The 13,002-nt window shown below is 33.7% G+C and overlaps 1 protein-coding gene across 8 annotated transcripts in view; it reads left to right on the top strand.

Moving 5' to 3' along the window:
* The window catches only part of SSBP2 (single stranded DNA binding protein 2), a 318,494-nt gene that overhangs the window by 214,365 nt on the left and 91,127 nt on the right, over positions 1–13,002 (top strand). For 5 of the 8 annotated variants that reach the window (XM_070373068.1, XM_070373067.1, XM_070373073.1 and 2 more), the window contains one exon: positions 11,329–11,418. The exons of the other annotated variants lie outside the window; for them this stretch is intronic. In XM_070373068.1, the coding sequence (XP_070229169.1) occupies positions 11,329–11,418 (90 nt within the window). The remainder of the gene's footprint in view (positions 1–11,328; positions 11,419–13,002) is intronic. 8 annotated transcript variants of the gene reach the window in all.

The raw sequence follows: 13,002 nt of genomic DNA, 5'->3' as shown, positions 1-13,002 counted from the left end.
ATTTTGTTTCATTTTTAAACAGAAAATTTTATATGCTATTTGAGTTTTCATCACAACTCATAATTTCAAGGAGTATCATCATACTAGGTTCAAAATTCTTTGTGATCAAAATGAATCTGTGCAACTTAGATCAGCACCAGGCACATAGTAGGTACCTAATATTTGGGTTGCATGTACGGATGCGAAGATATCACCTGGAACTAAATTGTCTCAAAGCAGATTCTTTATGTCCACTCTTTTTCTTTTTTTCCCCTTATAAAGTTATTGAAAATATGGAAGTAGAGAATAGTTCATGTAGTGGTGTAGTTCAAGTAGAGAAGTGTTCCCTCAGTTCATCTTGGGAAGTACAGTCTTACATGTATAAGCTGAATTATTTTACATTACTGCAGCCTAACTTCATTAGCTTATTTCAGGTTTTCATATTTTTTCTACATGTTATTTTGAAAATTTCAAGGGAGAGTTTAGAAATAATACAGTGAATACTCAATACCCCTCACCCAACTAAATCTCCCAATTTTTCAGCCATTTTTCTTATAATCTACCTTTTCTGATTAAAGTTGAATAGAGAATTTAAGGAAGCTGATTTCTGAACTATAAAATATGATGGTTTCTGCTGTTTTGAAAATTAACTAAATCAAAGTCTGCCTGCTAAAGTATTCTTTAGGAATGAAATCATCACTGTGTTTATCAGAGTCCTTTTGCATTTCTCTTGCACTTAAAACATATTTTAGCATCACTAGCTGCTTCCCTTCTATTGCCTGTCATATTTCCCATGCTTCTTGCCTTTTGTGTGAAAAAGGTAGCATTGTGTAGAAATTACCAGCCAAATCAAAGCACCTTTTTTCTTCCGCATGGCAAACATTAGCTGTAATGTTTACATCAATTCTTTTACATTCTGTGTTTCTGAGTACTCAGGAACTACTTTTGATTTTGTTTTTAATGTTATTTCTGAGTCTCGCCCTCTTTTGGAAGCCTAAAGGGTTTGAGTATTATACCCTGGATAATTAAGTTTTGTGAAAACTATCTATAAAATATTTTTAAAACAAGCCTAAAACAGTAGTCAATGATGCTGGTTCTCTGGACTCTTCAGAGAGTGGAGTGGACTAGAGTAGAAAGTGTGTGACACTAAAAATGAATTTGTGAAGACAGGGCAAACTAACGCCCGGCAATAATGAAAGTGATTTTTAGATTGTTTCTAGGATCTAACTTTCCAAAGCAGAAAAACTGGTTCATCATGGTCTGAAAATTACAGTGTTTAATATATTATTGAAACAAGAGGTCTTTTTAAAATTAGAAATGTCTGCATTTAAACTTAAAATTAGGGATTAGGTTTGTCTTAAGTTATTAATAGCGTTTGGTCTTGTTTTTATAGCTATTGACAAAACTGGCAGTGTGTATTTTTAACCCATTGTAATTTTTATTTATATTACAAACAGAAACATGAAATTTCAGAAAGTGTGTGAACACTTTATCAGTTATAACATTCTAACACTTAATTTTTTTTATCTACCATCTTTGATAGATAATTTTTTACCATTTTCATAATTATAATCATATACCCATTTCTGTATTTGGAATGTTTTTAATAGCAGTATATCATAAATAAGACCTTCCCTGATGGCTCAAATGGTAAAGAATCAGGAGACCCAGGTTTGATCTCTGGGTCTCGAAGATCCCCTGGAGAAGGAAAAGGCAACCCACTCCAGTACTCTTGCCTGGAGAATTCCATGGACAGAGGAGCCTGGTGGGCTACAGTCCATGGGTTGCAAAGAATCGGACACGACTGAGTGACTAACGCTTCCTTTTTCATATCATAAATAAACTCCTGTTTCCCAAATAATTCCATTTGCAACTGTGATTTTTGATGGTTGAAACATTCTGTCACTTATTTGTGCTGCAATTTATAGAAGTATTATATTATTATTAAATTTGACTATTTTTTACGATAAATGTATGACAGTGAACATGTTTAATGCACACTGTTTTTCTCATAGTTCACAATTTATACTGGATAGTATCTGAAAAGAAAGATCACTCAATCAAAACGTATTCCTTTTTACAGCACATGGTGTTTGCATGTGAAGTGCTTTCTACAAGTGTACTGACCAGCTTTCCATGCCACTATTGTTCAGTTGCTAAGTCATGTCCAAATCTTTTGTGACCCCATGAACTGTTGCCCATCAGGCTTTTCTGTCCATGGGATTTCCCAGGCAAGAATACTGGAGTGGATTGTCATTTCCTCCTCCAGGGGATCTTCCTGACCCAGGGATCGAACCCACATCTCCTGCATTGGCAGGCAGATTCTTTATCACTGAGCCATCAGGGAAGCCTTTCCATGCCACTGTTAACTTGCTAAAATCCTGTCCTAGCATGATTTCTAAACATATTTCCAAAGTTATCAAAAATATCATAACTATATACTTAGATGCTAAAAACATTTGCAAGATTTGCCAGATCTTTCCTTTACATCTATTAACTGCAAAAAATTTCCCCTCAACTTTTGTAATTAGAAAAAAATAACCCAGATACAATCACTGAAAAGGTTCATATCTCACTAGACAAGAAATTTAGAGATCAATACCTATGGAATTGAAACACTGGGAGTTATAAATATCAGGAAAACATCCATCATATCTTTAGAAGAGAAAAACAGTTTACATCCCAAGGAACAAAAATCAGATGGCATCAGACTTCTCAGCAACATTAATACCAGACAACAGGGGTACAGGGGTGTCTGTAGTTTTGATGTGAGTTTAAAAAGGTATTTGCACATATGAGGATTTGGGAAATGGTATTCATACATCCTCTAGCCAACTAAGAAATGTATGCAAATTGCAACTCATATGAGGAGCACAGTTATGTTATTTTAAGCTGAAAGGGAAAAAACTAGACAAAATTGGAGTTATTTTTTATGTTGAAAGTATAAAGCTGATTATAAAACTGAATGTAGAGGTAAAAATTATTACTGAAAGAAGAGGTGATTAAGACAAAAATTTATACCTAAAACTCTAGGTGTTTATAATGAGGGTTAAGAAATAGAAGAGGGTGATGTAGAATAAGAGAAAGCCACCTTCATTTTTCATAAAGAAAGGTAAACAGTATTGTTTGCATTAACATTAGTACCTTTAAAGCTTAAGATGGAGAAAAGTTTCTTCTTTCTAGCTTTAAAGAACATCTCATTAGATGCATATTAGAGGCCTTTTCTGCTGAGAAGTGGAACAGTTAAACAAAATATAGCATAAAGTTTTAAAACATGTAAAATATCATGTATGAAACGAGATGCCAGTCCAGGTTCAATGCACGATACTGGATGCTTGGGGCTGGTGCACTGGGACGACCCAGAGGGATGGTGTGCGGAGGGAGGAGCGTTCAGGATGGGGAGCACGTGTATATCTGTGGCGGATTCGTTTTGATATTTGGCAAAACTAATACAATTATGTAAAGTTTAAAAATAAAATTAAAAAAAATAAAATAAATGGATGGGAGATGATTTGATATATGAGCACACAAAAAGCTGAGCTTGAAATATTAATATTAGGACAAATAGATTCAAGGCAGTGATTATTAAACATGAAAAAGAAAAATTAAATGGACAAGCAGTAGTTGTAGGGTATTATATACATATTTGAAAGAGCAAGAGGACAAAAATTAGGGACAATATAAAGGTATTTGGCAAATGGATAAAAATGTAGACCAAGAACATGGATATTTTATTAAGTATTCCTGGAATATTATGAAAATCAACCATTGATTAGGCCATATAAAAATTATTCAAAAGTTCCTAAATACAAAAGTTGTGTATCTTGCATGCATGCTAAGTCAATTCAGTCATGTCTGACTCTGTGTGACCCTATGGACTACAGCTCACCAGGCTCCTCTGTCCATGGGGATTCTCCAGGCAAGAATACTGGAGAGGGTTGCCATGCCCTCCTCCAGGGATCTTCCTGACTCAGGGATGGAACCTGCATCTCTTGCATTAGCAGGCAGGTTCTTTACCACTGGGAAGCCCATGGTATGTCTTACCTGGGCACACTTGGGAAACTAGAAACTAAAAATGAAAATAAAACCTCCATCCATTTATAAATTAAAGTATATCTTTGGTTACATGTACAAAGTTTGATATTAGTGTTCTCATTTTTTTCTAAATCATCTAATCAGTATCATTTTGGTTTCCAGTTATATCCAGTAACTCTTTGGAAAATTAAAATTGTATTTATTGGATGATCTAGGGAAAAAGCCATGAATACCACCATCAGACCTTGCAGATGCAATCAAGGATAAATTCAGAGCCAAATTTACAGTTTCATATTATTTATCTTTTTAAAAAAGAGAAAGTATTTACTAATTTATTAAAAAGTTTGAAAATAAAACCTTTTTTAAGCAAAGGAAAGTAGAAAAAAAATTTTAAGAGTAAAATATATTAAATAGGAAAAAAAGGTGAGTTAATAGAACAATTCCTGACAAAGATAATGATGACAATGATGACAACACTCATTCAATTTAGGAGAAAGCAAGTCAGCCTCTGTTAAGGACCAGCAGATCAGGAAGTCAGGCCAGGCCAGGTAGGCAGGCTGTGCTCCAGAGTCATCCAGAGACTAAGGCTAGCGGGGCCTCCGCCATTGTTCAGGGCATTGGTCTTATAAGCATGTCAGAAATTGGATCTGCAATTAAAAGTAAGTAGGAGAAGGCAATGGCAACCCACTCCAGTACTCTTGCCTGGAGAATCCCAGGGACGGTGGAGCCTGGTGGGTTGCCGTCTGTGGGGTCGCACAATCAGACATGACTGAAGCGACTTAGCAGCAGCAGCAGCAGCAGGAGGCATCCAGAAAATGATGTGTACCCCTTTTGCTCACATTAGTAAGAGCTTAATTCTTGGTGAGAGCAACGGAGACCGAGCAGCATCACGTAGCTGGGTTGTGGCCCCTGGCTACTTTTCTCTTACCATGGGAAAAGATGAAGGACAGATGGTGGTGGTCTACTTGCAGGCTCTCACAGCTGCTACAGAGGACCTTTTTAAAACATGTGGAAGTAGTGTGTATATGAATAAAACAAAAAGTCCCAAAGAAATGAAGTTTTCTGGGAAAAGATAAATGAACAGAATTGAAGAAAATAAGATAAAAAATATATAAAAAATAATAAGGACCATAATTACTTCCAAAATTGCCTTTGTATTCAGGCAGTTTTATCACTGCATATTTTTTAACTTCACAAAGTAGATAAACACCATATTATGTAAATTTCTTCAGAGCATTGCAAGAGTTTGCCATCCAGTCCATTTTGAGGAAGCAGAATAATTCTAATGCTTAAATTTGAAAATATAATCTAGCAAGGAATTTTCTAAACCTGTCTCATTTAGAAAATAGATATGAAGATCCTAAATAAAACATTATAGCTAATAAAATTATTAGCCTATTAAAAGGATCATCCATAATGATCAAGCATGACTTACCTCAAATACAATGATGGTTTAAGAAAACTGTCAATGTATAGTACTTATATCATGCTTCCCAAAAGAAAAACTAAATAACACCAATCAAATATGAAAAGGCAATGTGTCTCTTATTATTCCTGACCTTTGAAAATTGTTTAAAAAACACTGGGCATAGAAATATTTCTTAGTATGGTAAAGAACATGTCTTCAACCAATAGCCAAAGTATTTAACTGTGCTCTGCATTAAAATTATGAAGACAGAAAAACTACTGCAGAGCCATGCTTAACCACGGTTTTGATTTCTGCAGTTTTTGTTATTCACAGACAACCAGGATCTGAAAAAAATTAAAGATTCAGAAATAGGCAATTTATAACTTTAAAATGCACACTATTCTGAGTAGCGTGATGAAGTCTCACCCTGTCCTGCGTCGTCCTGCCTAGGACATGAATCATTCTTTTGTCCAGCTTAACCCACCCATTGTTCAGTCAACAGCTGTCTGGGTTATCAAATCCACTCTCATGGTATCACAGTGCTTGTGTTCATGTGACCCTTACTTTGCTTATTAATAGTCCAAAGCACAACAGTAGTGATGTGGGCAATTTAGATACACCAGAAGAAGTTGGAAAAGGCTTCCTTTACGTGAAAAGTTGAAAGTTCTAGACTTAATAAGGAAAGAAAAGCAGTCGTATGCTGAGGTTGCTAAGATCTTTGGTAAGAACAAGTCTTCTATGAAATTGTGACAAAGGAAAAAAGACACCTGTGCTGGTTTTCACACCTCAGACTGCCACAGTGCATGATGAGTACTTAGTTAACGTAGAAAAGGCATAATAACATTTGTGGCTGGAAGACATGAACAAGACTTCAGCAAGAGATCCTCTGAACCAGGTGATAACAAGCCATTTTCTGCCAGTAAGGGATGGTTACACAGATGCAGGAATAGGTTTAGATCAAATAATATAAAAATTACAAAAGAGCTGCATCTGTTGATGAAGAAGCCCCTGCCAGAAATGAGGAAGGAAAGGAGAGAGACCACATTCATAGAACTTATCACAGTATATTGTTATAATCATATTATTTTTAGTTATTGTTGTTCATCTCTTACTGTGCCTAATTTATAAATTAAACTTTAGCGTAATTATATGTGTATAGGAAAAAACATATACAGGGTTCAGTACTATCTGCAGTTTCAGGCATCCAGTGGTCTTGGAATCTATGCCCCATAGATAAGGGATCTACTGTATCAACAGTTTAAATATTTCTCAAAACAATACTTGTATCTGCCTTAAAAATAGCACAAATGTCTTAAGAGTAAATACCAATAATCCTCTGCCAGGTCTCGTCCTACTCATTTCTTCCAATTTCCAATAAGTATACCACTATTTTAGTTTCTGTTATTACCTTCACAATTTTACGTATACTTTAAAGATCGTTTTCCTTTTCTACCAAATGTAGATTTTATGTCTTGATTCCCAGTTTATTCCTAGGCAGCTGGTTCTGTACCATCCTGAGTAACTAAAACTGTTAGTTATTTAACGTGTATTTTATAATCAACTGCATCCTAGTTTTAATTTTAAGCAAAATTTTATTTTATGCCTGTTGTTTTGAAACTTTCTTACAAGAGTATATACAACATTTTTTTTTCCTACCATAGGCTACTAGTGATAATAATTAAGGTTAAAATAAGAACTCTTCTAGCTTTTATTTTAGATTGTAAAAAAAGGAAAATATAAAATAACAGCATACCTCACTGTTCTTTACATTCAGAAATCAGGAATTAGAGAATGAAAATAGTATTAAAATAGCATTGAAGAGAAAATGGGAAGTGGTGCTAGACACATATACAAGGGAAAAGTAAATAACATGAGGAAGGAGCATAGGTTGGCTTGTGCCTTGTTGCAAGGTAGAAAGATATGAAAACACGAAGTCCAAGAAAGGAGACTTAAATATTATAGCAACATGAAGACTCATTTTGCGGTGACTCTTTAAAGTTCATTGTAATATTTTCCTTGGGAAAGCAAATAATTGTTCCATAATTTATTTCATTTGAAAATATCAAATTTAATATATTGTATTTATAAAAAGTAAGTAAAGATAGTGATTTAGGAAAACATTTTTAAAATAAAAAGTAAAATTTTCACTTTCAAAAAAGCATTGAAATTCAAGTCATGTGGCAAAGTAAGTTAAGAGCAGTTAGAAAATACAAACCTGAAAGTATATATTAAAATCATATAAATTAAACCAGCAAAAAGAAAAATGTTTTAATGGTAATTAATATTTTTACATTTGCTCCAAAAATATTCACTTAATTAGAAGAAATATTTTTAAACCATGTTATTTATATGTCTTTCTTTTTCACAGGAGAGAGAACATAAAAAGTCAACCCTAAATAATTGTGGATATATTATAAAGGATTTTCCATGGTATTCTAATGGGAATTCACACAAATCCAGTGAAGCTAATGCTTTGTAGTAGCTCTTAGTATAATTAAATTATTTGCTGTCCTTTTGTAATTCAGTCACAACCCCCACCCCCAGAATAATACATACTTTACGAGTTAGAACCAACAAAATGTTTGTGGATCCTCAAGTCATGAGATAAATTTGTCTCGTGAGTTGGAAGTAAATTTGAAACAAGTCTTAGAAATTCCAGCCATGAAACCCGAGAAATGCGGTATTTCGCCCTTCTACATAAAGCTTTAATCCCTAAAACCTGATTCTTCAGTGGCTTACAGTTTCAAAGCATGTTTTAATATTATTTGTAATGCTACTGTATATAAATGAGCAATTTAGGTAGTTTGAAAAATACACTGTTTTCCAGTGCTTAGAGTAACATTTAATGTGTCCTTTTAGTGTTTATTATCAGATTAGTATTTGTTATTGATTACCGTGGTGTACCAAATGGTCCTCTAAGCTTGAGTCCACACAGTACAACAAAGGGAGCAATTATCCCTTGTCAGTAAATCCCAGAAGAATGGATGGATAATTCAGCTCAAAACTGTGATCCACAGAGTGAAGTTTGGACTGAAATGCTCTACACTAGTGCTTTGTACTGGGTAAATAAACTTGATAATTACTAGTATTCCGTTCACTTCAATTTATGTCCTTAGGCCAAGTCTAGAAGTTGCTATTACACCAGAAAACCAAAGCATCATGCTCTATACTAGACTGTGGCTACAAAACTATTTTCAAGACATCTCTATTGTTATGGCCACAGTATGATTATTATGAAAGAAAAATTTTCTAATAGTTCTTATGACACTAAAGGAATAGGTGCAAAATATAAATATGTAAGACATCTTTAAAATGTAGGAAGGTGATCCCAATGACAGAGTAAGAAGCATATTTAAATCAGTCACCATAATTTGATCCATTTGTTTGGCTGATTCATTCATTTCTGACTATTCTACTCTCTTAACTGGGAACTCTCTTATTTCTTGCTTTCTTTTTCTCCATAGCACTAATTGTGGTTTTCCCCCCTCACTAGAATGTTAATTCCAAAAAGACAAGGATTTTTTTTTTCTGTTGTGTCAGCTATTATATTGTAGAGCTTGATAAGAGAGTCCTGGCAAGATATATTTTGATTGAATTTATTAAATAATTTTGAAGTCATAGAATTAAAATTCAAAAAGTATTTGATTTAACTTGCTTAAATCTTCTATATCATTTGTTTCATTTTTAAATACTAGCTGAGAAAAGCCCTTATAAAACATATACAATGAAGAACTTTGAAGAAAAAACTAGTATATTTTATACCTTTTAACAATGTAATTCTCCCTCACCTCCAAGAAAAGAGAAAAAATAAAGGAGCCAATGACAACCTAACATCTTTACTTGTTAAGTTTTAGTTTTGATACAAACCAATATTTTTCCCTTTTGATAGGCAAAACCTTTTTTAATATACTTACTGTCCTATGCTGTGCTCAGTCATGTCCAGTTCTTTGCAACACTGTAGACTGTGGCCCACCAGATTACTCTGTTCATGGGATTTCCCAGGCAAGAATACTGGAGTGGGTTGCCATTTCCTCCTTCAGGGTATCTTCCCAACCCAGGGATCGAACCTGTGTCTCCTGCAGCTCCTGCATTGGCAGGCAGATTCTTTATACCACGGGGCCACGTAAGCCCCAGTATACTTGCTAGGCAACAAGAATTACAAGAGAAATAGCATATTTGTACAGCACTAAGCAGTTGCAGCAGTTCACTAAATTCTGTTTTTTTCTTGTAAACTGTCTCAGTGTTGTACGTTTCTATAAAAGCAAAGGTGAGTGTGGTTTACAAACTTGTCTCTTTTAAGTAAGTTTTTTCTTACAGAAAAGGTTTCTGTTCTACAATTAATTAGAACAATAGTGACACCCTATGTCTAACTTTTAGTACTAAGAGCAACTTCCCCATTATAGTAATCGACTGTCAAAAGATGTAGATCAAATCTTCCTTCCTAGATCTGCCTGTAACCATATATATTTAACTAAAAGAAGATAAATGTTTGGTAAGGTTTTCTCTTACTCTAAAATTGTATATGAAAATTTTATACTAGTTAAAATGAGAAAGCAATTTGCCTTTAATTTTTTTAAAAAACATGAGTGTTGATATAAAATGCAAATTACAACAGTATGTGACAAATGGTATGTATTCAATTAATGTACACTTGAATGAAATTGCATGTTTTTGTTTAAAATGGGATAATAGATTGGTGTTTAATCTTAATATCTAAGAAATACTGTTTCTTCTTTAATACTTAAGTGTTTTATCAGAAGTTTAGAATTTTGGCATTCATAGGTAAACAACACGTTAGATAACCAAGTTTAAATCTAGGTTTCCTCAGGAAAGACCAAAAGCATTGGCCTTGATTGATAATAACTTCCAGTACTATAGAATAAACATACTTTAGTATCTTATCAGTTTATATACTGGGAAATATACGCTGCAAATATACTGAGATATTACATCTTCTCATGGAATATTAATGCATGAATGAATAAACTGATGGGAGAAAAGTATAACAAATATATAGACCTTGGATTTGAGTTACTTTCATAACAGAACTGTTGGATTCATACTGATCTGTCTTTAATATATTTCTGATCCCTTCTTGACTGTTCTTAGGATTTGTAATGTATCTAAACAGATTGAGGGATGAAATCCATGGTTGTAAAATAGTTGTATGTATTACTGCTCTATGTAAGAATTAAATCTAAAAACTTGACTCAATTATGAAGAGCCTATCCCAAAGTTTTTCATATTCCTATTTCTTGAAGCTGTAGGATTCCATGAAATCATTTGCAAGTAAAGTAGACTTTGAATTTTTCAATCTGATTTTTTTATAATCTGTTTATATGAGACTAATCTGTGCAAATCTAATTCCTTTCTCTTATTCAGTCTCCTAATTACTTTTTCATCCTCACCACCCTACTTTTGCTATCTATTTTGGCTACCAATTATAGTATTTATATTAGAAAGTGAATAAAGTGAGTGTTGCCACCTATAGACAGAGAATTAATATAAACAGAGTTCCTTTTTCCATCTCGTACAACCATCATTTTCAAACTTGTTACTTATTTACCTATTGGTTGATGTTGCCATTTCATAAGTCTTTGCCTTAAAGCATTTATTTAAATTTCTATCATTTTATCATATTAATTGCCTTTTATATATCACTCAAATATAGCATCTTATTATAGTTTGTAACTTTAAAAAGTTTTAAAGAGATCTGTTTAAACCAAATAACTTAGTCGTATACCAAAGTAACTACTATATCTTACTTTACCTCTGGAGTGGGGAAAATTACCAATATTTGTTCCCAGGAATGAAAAGCTTCCCTTCCTACAGTCTGTTATCATCAGTCTTTGGTTTTGTGCCTTCTCTGTAATGATATAGGTTTGTTTCTCCTTTATTCTTTGCAGAGTGCTGCAGCAGCTCCCAGTCCAGTGCTAGGAAACATTCCCCCAGGAGATGGCATGCCAGTAGGCCCTGTACCACCAGGGTTCTTTCAGGTACTCAGAGCAACTCTGACTAGGACTGTTAAGGCATAGGAACTCCTGTTCAATTTTATTGAAAGGTTCAAAGGAGAACGAGGCTGTTGTAATCCTTAAAGTGAACATAATACTGTGCAGCCAACTCTTGATTATTCAGAGATCTGTTTTAGTGTGTAGATTAGCCTTCCCTCCAGTGTTTTATTTGTTGTCCAATTTTTATTCGTGTATTTATTTTGCCATTTCACTGTTCAAGTAAGAAAGGTAGCTTAAGTGCAAATTAGCCCATTAAGCTAATGTGGTGAAGATTTGGTGGAAGAAAAGGCTAATGGATGAGGTTTTAGAATAATACATGGATTTTAACTATGTAAGCCATCCATATCTCCACAGACCAAAGATAATCAAGATTTGGCTGTACTTTCACACTATGGCTAAATCATAACTTATTCATTTATCAAAATTATAGGCTATAACAAAGTAGTTTTGTTATAGAATCATTTTTGTGGCTTTTAAACAGATTTTTATCAATATCATTACATAACATAAAATCAGATTTTAAAATGCATATGTATTTTAAATTTGCAACAAGCACATTTATTTTAGCAAAAGATAATAATGATTTTTTAAATTACATTACTTTTATGGCATCCACATTTAAATCTGACAGTTTTCTAACCCAAACCAACATAGATTCTGAAGTTTAACTACATAGTTAATTTTATAACACCCTTTGAGAAAATTAGGAAGAAGTTAGGAGTTAGAGCTACGAGTGGAAGGCAGTATGGAAATTAATGTAATAGGCAATATTGTTAATGAATTACATTGGGTACTTATAAACTATTTTGTCACTTTTGTGTTTTGTATTTTCAAGATTCTTGAAAATCATTTGTTGATACTTACCATCATTACAGAGTAGATCAATGTACTTATAAACGTGAAAATAGAAAAATAAGTAACTTTCCACAGTACAGCAATTGAATAAAAAAGTCATAATTAGAACCGAGTACTAACTCTGAAATGTAAAGTCCTTTAGGATATGCTTATTTGTCTGGCTACTTTATATTGATATTCAAAGTCTTAGAGCTCACATTCTGTGGTGAAGCACCTTAAAATATAGGAACATATAATTAATCACTATTTAACATAATAAAACCTAACACTTAGTAACTGCTTACTGTATGCCATGTTTTTGTTCTAAATGTTTCACATGTATAAACTCTTAATCTTCACAATAACCTAAGTGTAAAGTAAGTCTTATCATTCTTATTGCACAAATAAAAAAACCAAGGCACAATAAGCAGTTTGTACAAAGTCAGAAAGTCACAGGACTGGGATTCAAAGCAAGGCTTTCTGAACTTCTGCCCTTGACTTTACCATTTAAAGTTCACATGTGTGTATGTGTTAGTTGCTCAGTCGTGTCTGACTCTGGAACCCTGTGGACCATAGCCTATCTGTCCATGGGATTTCCCAGGCAAGAATACTGGAGTGGGTTGCCATTCCCTTCTCCAGGGTATCTTCCCAAGCCAGGGATCAAACTTGGGTCTCCTGCATTGCAGGCAGATTCTTTACCTTCCGAGCCAATGTTCATAGTTGATCATTATTCAT

This window comes from Bos mutus, chromosome 7, assembly GCF_027580195.1.
Source record: "Bos mutus isolate GX-2022 chromosome 7, NWIPB_WYAK_1.1, whole genome shotgun sequence".
Taxonomy (NCBI): Eukaryota; Metazoa; Chordata; class Mammalia; order Artiodactyla; family Bovidae; genus Bos; species Bos mutus.
Note: the sequence above shows the minus strand (reverse complement) of the source record. Positions and strands in the feature narration are given on the sequence as shown.